Source organism: Mercenaria mercenaria, chromosome 1 (assembly GCF_021730395.1).
Source record: "Mercenaria mercenaria strain notata chromosome 1, MADL_Memer_1, whole genome shotgun sequence".
Lineage (NCBI taxonomy): Eukaryota > Metazoa > Mollusca > Bivalvia > Venerida > Veneridae > Mercenaria > Mercenaria mercenaria.
This window is the reverse complement of record NC_069361.1, coordinates 74,520,010-74,538,254: the sequence shown is the minus strand read 5'-3', so window position 1 is coordinate 74,538,254 and position 18,245 is coordinate 74,520,010. Positions and strand designations below refer to the sequence as shown.

Here is an 18,245-nt window from a genome sequence, read left to right as displayed (position 1 = left end):
TGATTTTGTGTATTTATATTTGTTTTTATGTCTCAGTTTCTTTAATGTAAAATATAAAGAAGATAATATAGTGTTGATCATATTTTCATATACTATGCCAAAGAAGTATAAAACACTTTTTTTATAGCTCTTTGACTATGCAAAATAAAAGAATAAATAACGTAGTGTCTTCTTTTTTCCGTTCCGTATTTTACATTATTGAAAAACAGAATTAAACCAAGTTGATGACTATATTTGCTTTTGTTGTTTTACCAGTACTTAAAATTGGTGTAAAATAAATCACCCTTCCCACTACGTTTTTACAGGAGATCTCTAATCTATAATCCTTGTTTTTTTATGATCGGCACCTCCCGTGATACGATAAGCGGAGATAGCCGAACCATAACGATCTAAAAAATATCCGATAGTGATCGATATTTAGCTAGACGGTCGAAGGGAGACAACAAGGTATAGCGTTGATCTCAATAAACAAGGAAAGATAACAGAATCGATTTTTGCCCAATTCTTCAGTATGTTTGGATGGGGATGTACCTCAGACTACATCTTACGGGGTATATATACCTCAATTAATTCGGTTTGCCAGAGCGTGTAGTCATGTCGAGGATTTCAATGAACGTAATCAATATATTACAAGTAAACTTCTTCAGCAAGGCTACCGTTATTACAAATTGCTTAAATATTTTACTAAATTTTACTATCGTAATTCTGATTTGGTTTTAAAATTCAGTAGTAATTTAAAGACACTTCTGCGAGAAGGTATTTCAAAACCCGTTTTTCATGGGAATGTGGTTTACAAACTTCGTAAGATCTTAGGTCATGGTTATTTTCCAACTGTATTTGATAAAATTATAAAACGTTTTATTAAAAGAGGTTACGACCCAACTGTTTTGAGACATACCGCATGTTACGTGTTCAACCCGTTTACAGTTGAACACTACGCTTCCCTCTTTGATTGTGTCTGACCGAAGAGGGGGAGGACTCTGTGATAAGCAGTTCTTAAATCCCACCAGGACTGAACTGTTTTGATTTCCAGAACTGTCTTCTGGCCTGTTTCGTCGGGCCCTTAAGGGAGTTTCTCTTGATGCTCTGTCTTCTGCAAAGGCACTGAGCACATACATTTTTGGTTCTTAAGATTTGCTTTTTATATAATTATACAGGAGCATTTTTGTTTTTTACATGCCATGCCTTTTTGTTTTCATTGCGTGTGTTAGAGATTCACCTGGCTGGGCTTACTTTTATTTACACTGTCCCGTGTCTTTGGAACATAGTGGAGGTAAGAGTGAGGTTAGGTTAGGTGCGCACCATAAACTGGTTTAAGCTCCCCAGTGGTGTTTTTACCACTGACTGTTCGCCCGCGCGCGTGTGTATGTGTGTGTGTTGGTAGTTTGCGCGTCTGCGTGCTGTGGCTTTCGTTTTGGGGAGGCTGCGTTTTTGGAACATGACATTCCCTGTTTGATATTTATCCTTGTTTGTTTTTTTTAAATGAATTTACATCTACTGTTTACTAAATGTGTACAATAAAAAAGATAGTGAAATTCACCATCCAATTGGTTTGCATCACATAAAGAACATACAAGTTTCTATCTATATTAAAGAATCGGCCTTTCTCAATTGGCATCTTATGATTCATACATATAAACTTTAACAAAGCTGAAAAAGAGTTGCCAAGGCAGTATATGTTAAATAGACTCTTCCACGCGTTTATACGCGGAAAGCCCGAGGCTAGGAGCGCCTTCAGATAACATGAATGACGTATGTAAAATATATGAAACAATATTGAAATACCAGGCAAATTGAATTTCGTCTCCAGGCATACAGACACTAAATAGGAAAATGGCGTGAAAAAAAATGGTATCGCATAATGGCGAATACAAATAGTCCTCAGTTCTTTTTGCTCTGAAGAGCTATTTTCCATATTTTCTTTGCAAGTTTTTTGCTAAAATCACATGACAGATCTATGCTTGACATGTAGGTAGCATTTTCATAATGAAATAACAACATGACAGTATTTTTCATGGAAACTTACATCATACACCACCACTACATTTTAGGGTCTCATTTTTTAGCTTATTTTGCAGTTTGTGTGTTTGACTGAAAATATTTTTCTTGCATTAAACATGACCCCCACTTTTCTTTTGATTTTTATTCAGCACGAACAATATTCTTCAAGAAAATATAAGTTACAGACATTTAAAATGGGTCCTGGTGTGTGCTGCGGCCATTGGAAATATGTCAATTTTATATAGAATAAAGAAGAAGAATGTTTCTCATTGCAGAGTTGGTGCAGCCGTTCTGCGCTTGCGCGGAATTATTATCAAATGGAACGCACGGCAAAAATACTCATATTTTTGCATGTCCGCACGCATTTAGGGTATAATGTGCACAATATACTGACTAAAGGTAAGGGTTAGAATCACCATGGTTACAAAATATATACATTTAAGGTATTTTTGTTCAAATTTAGTTAATCCGGTATATACCGGAGTCTGTAATATATCACGGGCGCACCAACTCTGTATTTAGTCACAGCCAAAGAAGAACAGCTATTTAGTGTGTCGTAACCTCCAGCTGACATGGGGTCGCCATTTTGAAGGTCTTGATTATTTAGACGCTTATTGGTCAAATTGATACGCGACTGTAAAGCGCTTATTGAATAAGACCAGAAACGACAGGATGGAGGATGTTGGCGAAAATGTTTTTGAAATTTACTTGGAAACGATTTTTGTCTCTGTTAAGTGAAACAGAAATATAATATTAGTGGTGAGTCTTAGTAAATATGTTTGTTTATCGAACTGTAGCTACTCACCGATAATTTGCGTTAAAGCGTCATTTTACTGATGCATTCCGTGTGTACGAACGCGTGTAAATGGATAGAATTTTATTCGTTTTGTGACATACAAAGCTCGACAAAATGAACATCGTTTAGTTCAGAGACCACCAATTCAAAAAATTACAGGGGAATGAGGTAAGTGTATACCTGGGAATAAGGTAACGTCTGTGCGTTCTGATTGGTCAGTCATGTAAACAAACCTAGGAAGTGATTATTTTTTCACTGCATTTACAGTATTTTATTATACCTTTTGACAAAATTTGCTACATTTTATGTGTATTGAAAAAAGCTTTATCAAACGAATTTCTCCCGCCATGTCAATGATGTAAACAGGGGGTCATCTCATTCACGCAAAAATTACTTAAATAAAGTATCACTATTCATATGTTTTTCGTCCGATATTTTGGTAGAACTAAGATAGTTCTTGAAAAGCTTGCAATTAGATATACATGTTTCGATGTATGGAAGGCCGTACACGCCATAATGTTACAATGTAAGTCTACGGGAAAACAATTGTCGTCTCTAACCTATAAGGCATGGATTAAAGTTGTGTGTTTTCATGGATGACAATGCATAGCCCTGTAATTCATAGAGAGAAACAATGGATGCAATGAAGTGTGTTTAAAATGTTGGTTTTTTTTGTAGAGTTTGGTAGTTAAAAGGCCCATATGGAGCAATTTCCCTGGTCACAGTTATATATGTAGTGACCCATGTTTTTGTCCCTAGTGGCTTGGGACTATTTATTATGTCATATTAAGGTGACCCACACGTGTCAGACCCCTTTGTTCGTACATATATTTCAACTCAGAAACTCAGCACAGATGAAAGGGTAACATATGTTTTTGTTTCTTTTTTTATTATATCTGCAGAATACCGAGGGATTGGTTGGTGCCCGAGCCCGGTAGGTTGATGGTACCAACGTAACTGGAGGGATTCTGATTGTGGTATAACTCGAAATGAACATGCGTTAATGCTTTTCTAGCATAAAACGAAAAAAAAACCTAATATATGAATACACTGTTCCTTAACATCAATAAATTTCTTTGAAATGCGCGGGAATGTTTGAGTTGTTTTTTACAAGTTGACGTCATTTAATTGACCATACGCCAGGCTCCGCCTACAGGTCACGTGGTACCGCAAAAATCTTAACCTCCGACATTTAGGTCGATAATGGCGGCTGCTACAACACCATTACGCCATCAATCTGATCAGGTCGGATATCCGGGCACTTCATCGTATCGCGTTGCGTAGCAACAAGCGGAGGTGACAGCAAACGCTAAATTGTAATTGAAAAGCGTTTCATGTTTCACTAGTGCTGGTTGTTTTTCTTTGCTTAAAGTAAAATTTTGGGCAATATTAATAAGCCAGTGAATTTATAATGTAGCATGATGTTACAGAAATCACTCCCGAGAAAGAAACCTTTCTTTTTTAGGTTTCAGACGTGATATTCATCATTGATCCGTGTAAGCTGCAAGGTCTCATATTTGTGACGGACTGGATGAAAATTATAATTTAAAAAATCGGAGGTCTTTTTAAAGTAAGTAAAACAGAAAATCTAGTTCATCTAATTAGGTTTCTCCATTCGTTTCACTTTTCTTGTTCTATTTAGTAGCCTGCCATTAAAATAGTTCTGAAAGCCAGATAGCTTATACTGTGGTGTCAAAAGTGATTCAGTCACTCCAAATTTAATCAAATCAACACCTCTTACCTAAATTCTGATTCGTATGAAATTTAATGAGTGGTGTCATAATTTAAAGCTTAATAGCACATTATGCGTAAATACTGGAGAAGGGATTTTTTTCTCCCTCGAAGCGTATCAGGATCACAATAGCATTTATAACACAAAGCGGTTTTTTATATGTTACAATTGTTTTAAATGTAATATGACATCTAGAGCTACTGTGTTACACGCGGAGTGAAATGATATATATAATAACTGCATGCTAGTTTCTTTTTTACGAACAGCCAGGACGTATCAATAAATTGATGACTTCCAATTACGAAAATACTCAAAAGAAATACTGATCTCTGTTTTGTCAATTATTTAAAACTGAGAACGATAATTTGCACGTTTTGTCTAGAATAATGTTAGTCATATCTTGTAGTTTTCAATATCCATTTTTTTTTTGTTAATTGTTAGACTATCACAATTAACTGCTTCCACATACCACAAACTTAAAGCATTCATTCCAGTCATAAGTCATAAATCACTATGGAAATCAATCAGTATGTGGTATATTGATGAAAATCAGTTTTGACCAGTTCCTAATGACTATCACTTATTAATAGATTGATTTCCTGTTTGTTTTATCCCTCTGATGTACCCCTTCGGGGCCTTATGGTAATTTCCTGTCTTATCCGTTTGATGTATGCCTTCAGGGTCTTATGATATTTGGATTTGCACATTATTGTTATTTGCGGGTCAATTGACAAAGGGATTAATAGAGCTACTACATAAAAAAAAACTTTAACCAATACACATGCCCGAACATTTAGTTCATTTGAAACTTTAAAATTAATTCACCAAACTAATTTTTGGCTGGAAGGACATTTCTTCAAAAAAAAATGTCTGCAATAAGATTACATATAGAATAAAGTATAAGTTTTTAACTTTATTTAAATGACTTTCATACTTAATGTACTTCGACATTATAGCATTTTACATTAACTAAATAAAATATATCGCACAAAGTACATTTCAAAAAATGGCAACATTATAATTATTTGAGAGCATTAAAACATTTAGAAAATCAGCTTATTTAAATAAGACATAAAAATATCAGAAAATTAATTTACTATTTATTTGATCTGTTCTTTCTTAAAAAGAAAAAAAAATCTTTTTCAAGACACTTGAAAGAGATGAAAGAAGCAACTGCTACGGTCTCAAGCAAAGAAGTTGAATAAAAAAAAATGTTATGTTCTCAGATATTTAGTTTAGATTAATAAGTATATAGCAAACTGAGAAAATGTTGAATAAGCTTGGGAACTTGTTTTAATTATAGACAAGACAGGACTTATATCTGATCCGTAGCGCCAAAGAGCAGACAATACATAATCTGTCACTTTTTCCAGACCGTTTTAAAATGCCACAAAATCAATTATCACAAAAACCCTACTTTTTTGGAAAAATATACAGATTGTACCATAGCGTAAGGACTGCAGATGATAAAAAAGATGACTCTTGATTTGTTTTATTTGAGAATTAAAACATCACAACCCACACCGCTAGTTATTTCGCTACGAACTGCGAGGTCCTGCTTTCACCTCCAAGGTAATTTGCATAATCGATTGCTCCGGATGTGACGTCACGCCGACCTGTTCCTGAATAGATTGGCGAAAAATTTCTGCCGTATTATGTGTCTTTAAGACAAAAACGGAATGCGAGAAAGTACTGTAAGGAGTCTTACATTCATAGTGTCAGGATTTTCCAACATTCGGATACTGAATTAGTTGTGAAAGCTTATATATTCGGAAATCAAAAGAAGACGGAAGAGGGTTACAAGACGATAATCACTGATGATATTTATTGTGGAAAATTTTGTGTTGCTTCGTTAATAAAACACTAACAAGTTTATGCATGTTTTTATAATTATAAAAATATTCGTTTATCATTCAGTTTGACATTTTCCCATGATTTTCTAGACTTGTACTCTATCAGTACTTATGCCCCGTGTGCAAAACTGGAAAAAGTGCAATGAAGGATTGGTATCGAGTCAACTCGTCCCCTAGTCAACTCGTCCCCCAGTCAACTCGTCCCCGATTTGGTCATTTCGGCCCCCAAAATTGGTCATTTCGTCCCCCTCATGATAAAATTTGGTCAACTCGTCCCCATTTTGGTCAACTCGTCCCCCTTTTGGTCAATTCGTCCCCCTTTTGGTAATTTTGTCCCCCTTAATATTTTAGGCATTTTTTTTTTTTATGATCTCAAGGCTTTGATTAAAGCAAAATTCTTAAAACGAACGAAAACCTATAAATATTTTTAACATAAAATATACTTATTTGAAAGAAAAAAACCGACTTAATTTATCATACTTTTATTTTTTTTTTCAAAAATACATTTTAAAAAGTGGGGACGAAATGACCAATTTGAAATCGCCGAGGGGGACGAAATGACCAAATCGGGGACGAGTTGACTGGGGGACGAGTTGACTAGGGGACGAGTTGACTGTAAATCGAAGGATTTAGGTATAACTAGCCCTTCTCCCTCAGCCTAAAAAGAATTTACATCACCGACGCCTTTCCGCGTTCATGTTGATTAAGGTAACTGAGTAACTAAAGAGTTAAGGCAGGAATATGTGGAATATTTGGTACATATTATTTTTGCTACTTGAACATTTTGGCAGTTTCTCTTCACAGTTTCCATCGTTTTTTTCCACATTCAATTGTTCAAGCCTTATGCTGTTTTCTCATATTCTCAGGGACCTAAGGGGTTGTTTTATTCCCAATAACAGATTAACCATTTCATAAACAGTATTGTGGTGTATTTTTTTTTTTTGGAAAATTCACTTGTTTTTCAGATGGAGCCACCAGATGCTACAGAAATTATCCCATTTAATTGTTTTGATATAGTGTTTGTTTCCAACTCCAACCTCAGAAATGGAAAAGGAGTTTCTCGTATCCCCGTGGATCAAAGAAGTATAATATACATTTATTTTATAGCTCTTTGAATGGAGTTATAGATTTGACTCTTCATCATTAACAACTTTTAGAAATTAAAAGAGTTAAATTACCGTGTTGCAAATAAATTGATCTATTCTATAGTAAATGCATCAAGACATATGACTATTAACAGCATAATAAATAATTTTTGGCAATGTTGCTTACCCTTCTAGAAAAAATAACGATTTTTTAAAAAATAATTCAGTAAAATGGCAATATTTTCATCAGTTTGTGTTCAAATCACTTGAAATTTTCAGTGCTTTAGTTTTGTCTCATACCGTTCTAAAAAAACAACAAAGATAATATCATTTAACAACTTTAAGCAAAAACAAAACGAGAATATGAGTAACCCTGAGGATAGGAGAAATGGGGATAATCCAGCGAAGACATTCTCCAGACTTTTCCGTTAGGTTTTGGAAAAGGGATAAACTTTACACCACCCCCTAGGCGCACTGGGAAGCGACTGTCGGACTTGCAAAGTCCTCACTGACACCTTTTTACCATTTCTAATAAGTTTTACACGAATATATAATCATTTTCAGAAGGAATTAATCAGCTGTTTTTATCGGTGTCGATTTCAATGTCGGAAGGTAATATTTACATTAACACCGCCTAGAGGTGTGCGTTGATTCAAGCTCATTGATTGGTTGATCGCTTATCGATTTCCTGATTTGATTGACAGGCGCGTTTGGTCAATTCCTTTTGCATTACCGTTATACGTTTACGCCTTGCCAAAGAACATGCATATATAAAAAGGTGTTTTAATTGCACTTGAGGGCGAGAATCCCTGTGTTAACACACGTTTTCTCTCCTGTTAAAACACCCCCGAAAAGTGACAAGAACAGCAGTTTTATGCTAGAATATTTTCTGTATAAAATTCAGATGCAGAGTAGTAGTCTCGGGGTAGCCTCCTGGAAAACAAACATGTCATACTGTCATGGTTCATAAGATCATGTAACATAAAATACAAAATAATATAAAATGTCATCTTCAAATACAAATTCTTTCAAGATTTCGTATTTCGGCTTCGTTTTGGTATTTCATTTTCTTTAGGGTTAAAAAAAGTTAAAGTTTTGCGCATGCGCTAGAGTAACTTCCTTTTCCGTGTCTATCCGCCATAGTTGCATGGTATGAGATACGCGCTCTGTATTTTCTTATTTAATTACGTTTAAAAGCGTCAAATAAACAACATTTCATTCAAAAAATGTTCACAGTAAAATATTCATAAGAGAGAGCGCCTGCTAATGCTAAATCTAACATCATTTGGCGCCCACGAAGAAGAGAAATTACCCACGTGGTTTCCTAAATTACCCACAGGAGTCTGAAATTCTATCAATAAGACCATAGAAGTCTATCTTTACAAAAAATACCCCCTTTATATATAAAACAAGATTTAGCTTACCAAAAGGTTCCTTCTAGCACATAAAATATTCTTTTTAAGTGATATTATTTTAGCATAATGTTACAAATGTTACTAAAGAAGAAAGAATGTTTAATAATGCAATGAGAAAAATATGTTTTGTCTTTTTTTTGTGCAAACTTAATTAGATCTGTTTAAGAACTAATCTAAGTATTTTAAATTTTTTATCATAACCCAAAGCTGTTTTTTTTTTTTTAATATTAGCAAGTGCAGTACATAATATACTATTGGAAGCATTTGTCTTGCAGTCTGTATTTCACTTCCGGATATTTTCATCACGCGACTACACCAGCGAGTACCCACACACTTAACACAAAGAAATTTCGTACCTGCGTTTACGATTCGAAAAACAAATCGGGAAGTAAAAAACTACGCAAAAGAAATGACTTGCAAATTTGAAACGTTAGAAGCTAAATGAATCACGTGACCAGGGACAATTTTATTACGTATTTATTTTGGCGGGAGTCTATTTTTAGATGATGCATATTCATTTCATTAATCTCGATTCTTTACTATTATATATTCAATCGAGGAGTTACATAATTTAAACTTTATTATTTTGTCTTTTTGTTCTGTTATTTTATGTAGTTGTATTTCACTATTTAAAGACTGGAATAAAGATTGATTATGCGTAAACACATATCGGGCTAGAGGCTATCTGTAATGAATATGCACGAGTCCATGGCGGCGCCCTACGTGAAATCGGATTCCTTTGACGATACCCTTGTATCCATTACATGCTCTGTCAAATGTGACATGTTCACCATAAGCGTTCCTTCTCTTGAGAAGGAACAATAAACACCAGGAATGAAACGTCAAAAACCCAGGGTCCCCTGAAATACGCATGGAACACAAGGCAGCCCTTTTTTTATGTCCTTTTTAGGGCCGATATTCGGCCCCATTCCCCAACCTGAAAAGTATATATTTTTCCCCACCTTGTGAAAATTTTCCCCAAGCAAAAAAACAATTGATTTCAAACATTTTTGCTCGTTTTTTACGTCCCGTAATAATTTTTTCATGTGCCGACTTTTAAACCTTTCTATGACATCATTGATCAATATCGCAAGGCGCTATTAAGGTTTATGAATAGAAAACTAGCGTCAGTTCAGCATCGCTAGGTGCTTATTATTCTTTATAGTAAATCAAACGTTTCGTTATCATACAAAACAATGTCACATAATTCCCGCTGTTACGTGAAAAAAATAAATAAATCGGTAGCAAAAGGAACAAAACGCATAGATCTTTTGTTTAAGCAAGGAGCACTGTCAGGTACAAATGAAAAATCCAACGACAACACTGAATCAACACTTGTTCATGTCGTTTCTTCGACCGGCAGCCAGATCAACACTTTGCCAGATCAAACTTGAGGCCCTGATCCGCATCTGCTGCTGGAACAAGGACCTTGTGAACACTGACATTGATGCCATTATAGACATTTTTAAACTCAAGAGAAGAGACATTGCTCTTTAAAATTGTTGACTTGAGTAAAATAAATTGTTAAACTAACAGTGCTTACTTTGGTTTCTATTGATTTTTCATGAAATTAAGTTGCTAATATTCTTCATTGTCACATTTCATTTTTTCCCCAAACCAAGGGTTTCGCGATGTAAATTTCCCCCCTCAAAGGGTCCCGGTACCTTTCCCCAAATTCTCAAAAAAGGGCTGCAAGGTGATCGCAATTTAGCGAGCGTGGTGAAGAAATAACACTAAAATACACCTACCACACACGACAGTAATTAAAATCTGATACACTTTACGAGAGTAATCAGACATTTTCTTATGAAATCTTATAAAATTACAATTTAAATCAAATGAAATCTTCAACCAGTGTTTTCCCTTGGAAATTTTGATAATTTTGTGTTCCGTGGGTATTTTCAGGGGACCCTGGGTTTTTGACGTTTCATTCCTGGTGTTTATTTTATATATATAGGGGGTATTTTTTGTAAAGATAGACTTCTGTGGTCTTATTGATAGAATTTCAGACTCCTGTGATAAAACTACCGGTAATAGGGAAATTTCAGACAGGTTGGATCACTTCCATTTTTTGACATTTTCTGAAAATTCAAAGCCAAATATTAACAGAAAATTACAGATAACCTCATTTATGCATGCAGTCTTAAAATCTTTAAGTTTAAATCTGCGGTTTTGATTTAAATTGTAGTTTTAACAGATAACTGAAAAATCTTTAAATTTATGGATTGTCTGTATATTTACAGAATGTCCGTAAAAACTATGATATCCTAGACCTGAATATGGCTAGGTCCTAAGTGGAGGGTCGGGGCATCGGACTGTACATCCGATATTGGGGTTTTCACTAGCAATCTTAAGTTTCAGTCCTGGGACTCCCAAAGCTGAAAAAGTTGCAGTCCTAACTATAGACTGACCGATGCACTTCAGCCTTTCATCAAAACTTTGGCCTCTATTGTACAGACAAGTTAAGGGTGACTAACTTAAGCAAGTTGAATTATTTTATAATTTCAGAAGTGGTAATCATGCAGATCTTTGTGAAGACCCTAACGGGCAAGACTATTACCCTTGAGGTAAGTTTCTAGCTATTGAGATTTAGTTACATGGGTAGTAGAGAAAGTTCCCATAGTCAAATTATATAAGCTGCATTCAGTTACAGCTTCCTGCACTTTAGATTAGTTCAGATCCTTTTGTAAGGGACTGTGGAGATTTGGTTGAAAATCCACTCTTTTGGTCGGATTCTAAACCAACAACATTCACATCAGGAGTCTTGACATTGTACCGCTTTATCACTGTAAGAGTAAAATTAGCTCCTACAGCTGTGGTGTAAACCAGACCTTGAGGTTTAAGACTAACTGAAATTTCAGCCTTTGATAAATACGAGTTTAAAGTTCAGTTTTATTAACTTAACCAACAAATATTTAAAACTGCAGTAAGTGTATATTTTGGTCACCTTGATTAAGTGCACTTAGGCACAAAAAATGTTCATTATATGTTCATTTTTATCATGTAAATTTAACTACTAAGTACAATGCACGACTTTGACTTTAGATTTCGAATGATTTGTGTGTTTTTAAAGCAGTGATAGACATAATTATTTCAAGCTGTGACTGGTGATTTATTTTTTTCAGGTAGAGCCCAGTGATTCTATTGAGAATGTCAAAGCCAAGATTCAAGACAAGGAGGGTATGATATATTTTTGTCATGTTTTGCCTGCATGTTCTGTTGATAGGCCTCGTTGTTGACTACATATACATGTAAGATACAAGTGGTAGTCGTTCAAATGTCGTGTTCAGACATATTTGTTGTGGCTATGTTGACTGCTAAAGTATTGAAGGTTGTTACTCAACTTACTGCCGATCATCCCCGAAGGGAGGGTAGTAGTAAAGGAGGTAAATATTTATCTTTAGCTGAAAATAGATTTAATAATTCTGTTGCAACTGTTCTGATATGATGTGAACAGGTCATCTTAACTTAAGAATGTTTTGCTTGTAGGTATTCCCCCAGACCAGCAGAGATTGATCTTTGCTGGTAAACAGTTGGAAGATGGACGCACACTCTCCGACTACAACATCCAGAAGGAGTCCACACTCCATCTGGTGCTCCGACTCCGTGGCGGTGCCAAGAAACGTAAGAAGAAGAATTACACCACTCCAAAGAAGAACAAGCACAAGAAGAAGAAGGTCAAGCTTGCTGTGCTCAAATACTATAAGGTAGAAACTAAATAAGAATTCAAAAATAAATACCATATATTCTCATATAAATGTCCATGGCAGTGAACATTGTATTTTGCGCTTAAGTAAATTCCTAATATAATTTATTTTAGTGAAAATAAACTAACTTCAACTTATGATAATGAATTTTAAAAATTATAACACTACATTTTGTTGGTATTCACTTATGACCTGAATAGGAAAATAAGGAATGGGCGCTAATTGGGAATGCGGTATTATTCATTTTGTTAGCACCTCGTGCAGAGATTATTGTATGTGTGGGATGAGGAGAAGCAGTTGCTGAAGTTAGAGTTGGCTACTAGAATGAACAGGTGGTTAAAAGTAGCATGTGAGATTGTCTAAGGTTTTGGAAGGATAGTTAACATAGTGTTTTTGACATCCTTAGGCCTGTTTTAAGTGGAATGGTTTTAAGAAGAAAAAAATTAAAAAAATAGGATTTCAAAGAAATTTAAAGAATTTCTTTTGAATGTCTTGTTATCCCCCGCTGTGTGTGTCTGTCTGTCCGAAATTGAAAAAGTTTATATTCACTATAAGTCATTATTTTACAATCTGTAAATTCTCGTATACCAAAGTAATCCGTTTATGGATCTTCATGAAATTTAAGACAAATATAGATCACTATAGCACATCTTTCATCAGGATCTCTTCAGTAAGTGAAGAGTTATTATGTCTCCTCCAGGAGACATATTGTTTTTGCCCTGTCCATCCGTCTGTCCGTCCGTACATACGTACGTCACACTTCATTTCCGAGCAATAACTTGAGAACCATATGACCTAGAACCTTCAAACTTTATAGGGTAGTAGGGCTGCTGGAGTAGACGACCCCTATTGTTTTTGGGGTCACTCTGTCAAAGGTCAAGGTCACAGGGGCCTGAACATTGAAAACCATTTCCGATCAATAACTAGAGAACCACTTGACCCAGAATGTTGAAACTTCATAGGATGATTGGTCATGAAGAGTAGATGACCCCTATTGATTTTGGGGTCACTCCGTCAAAGGTCAAGGTCACAGGGGCCTGAACATTGAAAACCATTTCCAATCAATAACTAGAGAACCACTTGACCCAGAATGTTGAAACTTCATAGGATGATTGGTCATGAAGAGTAGATGACCTCTAATGATTTTGGGGTCACTCCGTCACAGGTCAAGGTCACAGGGGCCTGAACATTGAAAACCATTTCCGATCAATAACTGGAGAACCACTTCACCAAGAATGTTGAAACTTCATGGGATGATTGTACATGCAAAGTAGATGACCCCTATCGATTTTGGGGTCACTCCATTAAAGGTCAAGGTCACAGGGGCCTGAACATTGAAAACCATTTCCGGTCAGTAACTTGAGAACCACTTGACCAAGATTGTTGAAACTTAATAAGATGATTGGTCATGCAGAGTAGATGACCCCTAACGATTTGGGGTCACTCTGTGAAAGGTCAAGGCCACAGGGGCCTGAACATTGAAAACCATTTCCGGTCAGTATCTTGAGAACCACTTGACCCAGAATGATGAAACTTCATAGGATGATTGGTCATGCAGAGTAGATGACCCCTAACGATTTTGGGGTCACTCTATTAAAGGTCAAGGCCACAGGGGCCTGAACATGGAAAACCATTTCCAATCAATAACTTGAGAACCTCTCAACCCAGAATGTTGAAACTTCGTAGGATGATTGTTCATACAGAGTAAATGACTCCTATTGTTTTTGGGGTCACTCCGTTAAATGTCAAGGTCACAGGGGCCTGAACATTGATAACCAGTTCCGATCAATAACTTGAGAACCACTTGACCCAGAATGTTGAAACTTCATAGGATGATTGAACATGCAGAGTAGATGACCCCTATTGATTTTGGAGTCAGTCAATTAAAGGTCAAGGTCACAGTGGCCTGTTCATGTAAAATCATTTTTTGGAAATAACTTGAGAACCACTTGACCTACAATGTTGAAACTTAATAGGATGATTGGACATTCAGAGTAGATGACCCCTATTTATTTTGAGGTCTCTTGATCAAAGGTCAAGGTCACAGGAGCCTGAACAGTGACTTGAGAACCACTAGGCCCAGAGTGTTGAAATTTAGCGGGATGACTGGACATGCCAAGTAGATGATCCCTATTGCAGCCAACCATCAGTGTCTCTTTGACTTTCGCTCCTGACCCCTATTGACTTCTTGCCTTTAGGACTTTGCATTTGGGGAGACATGCGCTTTTTTACAAAAGCATTTTCTAGTTTCCCTTTTGTTTTAAAATTTATAAATTCCCACAAAATAAACTAACCCCTTGATGGATCTTAAAGAAGCTGTAAATCCAAAGATAGATTACTACAGGGCAGAGTTTTTCCTCTTGATTTTGTAAAAAGTAGGAACCAACAAACCATTGTGTGGTCGTTTTGTACATAATTTGTGTATATATCTGGAAATTAAATATCTTTTAAGATATAGTCCCCTAATTCACAAAACAACCCATTCGGTAGTGGAAATAAATTCACTGACTGTTTGTTAATATACATTTACATCCAAGAAGAATGTGTATAGGAAATAAGGAATATCAGCAGAAACACCACTTTCATAAAAGATAAAAAAAAATTTGGAGGGAATACAACAGAGCATAGTTTTTTTCATAAAAATGTTCTTCAAAAACTTCAGAAAGATGTAAAATGTGCAAAACATAAACTATTTCCAGGTTGATGAGAATGGCAAGATCACCCGTCTTAGACGCGAGTGTCCCAATGAGGATTGCGGAGCTGGTGTCTTCATGGCGTCACACTTTGACAGACAGTACTGTGGAAAATGTTGTCTGACATATGTATTTAATAAGCCTGATGATAAATAAACATTCTCAATAAATCTTGTTTTCAAGTGCATTGGTGTTTTTCAGTCTGTTTTAAGCTTACTTGAGCACAGTGAGCTGAAGGTGAGCTATTGTGATCACTCATCGTCTATTGGCCATCAGTACATATGTCCATTTATGACATTTCTTCTGAAAATATTTAGTTGAAGTTTATGAAATTTGGTCTGGATGATCCTCTTCCTGACTCAAACCATTTCATTTGGTTGCACATAGGTACTGCAAAACTTTAAAGTTATTAAATACAGAAAAGCCTTCAAACAGTATCTCCTGAACTGCTGCTGTTTGAAAAAAAGTGCCCCTAAAATTTTTATTTGTGGGCGCAGGGGATACTTTTTAAGAGCTTCCCTTTTCCTTCCATATGAACTTGTGGTGTGCACATCTCAAAAACTATTTGACCCAGAGTCACTCAGCATGTGAAGTTGTGCACATGGGGTTTTGTAAGAGATTTCAGTTAGCAAGACCAGAGTTTTGGCCATTGACAAATCTGCATAAAAGAACATTGAACTTTGTGGACTATATCATAAAACATATTTTCACCTAGGGATTATTCAGCATACGAAGTTAGGCAACTTTGGTTTTGTTTGGGAATTCTGTAAATCAGTCCAGAGTTGAGGCCCTTGATTAAGTCAAAAATATGTATAGAGGGTATGCAAGTTTGTGTAACCTGTATCTCGTTAAGTAATAAAACAAGGGATTGTTAAAAAACATAGTTATGCACCTAGTGTTCTGTTTGGGATTTCACTCATTCAGTCCTTGACAGTAAAAAATACATAAAGGTCTTAAAAGTTTGTGTTTCATATATCTTCAAAAATATTTCATAGGAATATTATTCAGCATGTGAATTTGTGCACCAGAAACATGCATCTAATTTCACACTAAAACGCAACATAACTGCTATATAATGTAGATAAGGAAAATGTTAATTTGTAAGCAAAAATATTTTGTCGTTTTCACAACCGTTCTTCTGTGGATTTTTATGCTACCCGAAGGTGAAACATAGTTGCTGCTTTGTCTATCTGGCTGTTAGTCCTTCTGTCTGGAGTATTTCTCGGCAACCACTAGTTGGAATTAAGCGTAACTTCACTGGTTGGAATGTAGCGAAACTTCATAAGAAGCTTTACTATTAACAGGAGATGCACATATTGTCTTGGTGTTCTGGTTGGATGATTTTTAGAGTAATTGCCCATTGATTATTCAATAGTAAGTTTACTACACTAAAATTCTTGTCTGGAGTATTCTCAGCAACCACTGGTTGGAATTTAGTGAAACTTCGTAGGAAGGTAGTGTTCACTACCAAGAGGAGATTATTATACCCCCACAAATGAAATTTTGGGTGGGGGGTGCATATATAGGAGTGAGCTTGTTGGTCGGTCCGATGGTTTTCATCGTTTCCGGAAAATAACCCATGAAAGGCTTGACAGATTTAAATAATTTTTGGTATACAGGTGTAACATCATAAAATGAAAGGTAGAGTTCAACTTTGAGGTCAAAGGTCAATTTTTGGTATACAGGTGTAACATCATAACATGAAAGGTAGAGTTCAACTTTGAGGTCAAAGGTCAAGGTCACAGTGACTTTAGAATGCTTTGGCCTATGATCATAAATTTTGGTACACAGGTGTAACAAAATACAGTTCAAGTTCGACTGAGGTCAAGGTCACAAGGACCCTGACAGATGATAACTTGAGAATGCTTGGGCCTAGGATCATGAAAGTCGATAGGGAGGTTGGTCATGACCCCTATTGATTTTGAAGTCAAAGGTCAAGGTCACAGTGACCTGGAACAGTTAAAACCTTTTCCAGAAGATAACTTGAGAACGATCATGAAAGATGATAGGAAGGTTGATCATGACCAGCAGATGACCCCATTTGATTTTGAGGTCAGAGGTCAAGGTTACAGTGACCCGGAACAGTTGAACCGTTTCCGGATGATAACTTTAGAATGCTTGGGCCTAGGGTCACGAAACTTAATAGGGAGATTGATCATGACCAGCAGATGACGAAGTCATTAGGTCAAAGTTCATATTACCCAGAACTGTAAGACTTTTTTGCAGGGTTGACAGATTTAAATCATTTTTGATACACAAGTGTAACATCAATAATAGGACAAGTTCGACTTAGACATTGGCTTACTTCTGTGACAAGGCCGCATTGTGGGGGTATAATTCATCACTCCTGTGGCACCTCTAGTTTTATTATATAAATACTATCTTCGTGTTCCAGTCGGATGATTTTTAGCTTGACTATTCAAAGAATAGGTAGAGCTATTGGACTCTCCAGTGCGTTGGCGTCCCGATTCAGTTAGTGTTTGTATGTAAGCTGGTATCTCAGTTACTTGTGGGAATGGATTGAAACTTCACACACTCATTCACTGTGATAAACTGACTTACATTGCACAGGTTCCATAACTCTATTTGCTTTTTTACAAAATTATGCCCCTTTTTCGACTTAGAAATTTTTATGCCCCCGAAGGGAGGCATGTAGTTTTTGAACCGTCTGTCAGTCTGTCCGCAATTTTTGTGTCCGGTCCATATCTTTGTCATCGATGGATGGATTTTCAAATTACTTGGCATGACTGTGTACCACAGTAAGACGACGTGTCCCGCGCAAGACCCAGGTCTGTAGCTCAAAGGTCAAGGTCACACTTGGACATTAAAGGATAGTGCATTGATGGGCGTGCCCGGTCCATATCTTTGTCATCGATGGATGGATTTTCAAATAACTTGGCATGAATGTGTACCACAGTAAGACAACGTGTCGCGCGCAAGACCCAGGTCCGTAGCTCAAAGGT

The 18,245-nt window shown here is 36.1% G+C and overlaps 1 protein-coding gene across 1 annotated transcript; it reads left to right on the top strand.

Moving 5' to 3' along the window:
- Window positions 1-8,566: 8,566 nt before the first annotated feature.
- Window positions 8,567-15,467, top strand: LOC123533816 (ubiquitin-40S ribosomal protein S27a). Its single transcript, XM_053551035.1, has 5 exons — window positions 8,567-8,617; window positions 11,391-11,449; window positions 12,008-12,062; window positions 12,372-12,589; window positions 15,289-15,467. The coding sequence occupies exons 2-5, from the start codon at window positions 11,402-11,404 to the stop codon at window positions 15,436-15,438; spliced, it is 471 nt and encodes a 156-aa protein (XP_053407010.1). The 5' UTR covers window positions 8,567-8,617; window positions 11,391-11,401; the 3' UTR covers window positions 15,439-15,467.
- The last annotated feature ends 2,778 nt before the right edge of the window (window positions 15,468-18,245 follow it).

Bases quoted from the DNA above. Each gene is read 5' to 3' on its own strand.
- LOC123533816 (XM_053551035.1), top strand. From the start codon at position 11,402: ATGCAGATCTTTGTGAAGACCCTAACGGGCAAGACTATTACCCTTGAG. The intron at 12,063-12,371 runs GTATGATATATT...TTTTGCTTGTAG, and splicing joins CAAGATTCAAGACAAGGAGG to GTATTCCCCCAGACCAGCAG. The intron at 12,590-15,288 runs GTAGAAACTAAA...AACTATTTCCAG, and splicing joins CTGTGCTCAAATACTATAAG to GTTGATGAGAATGGCAAGAT.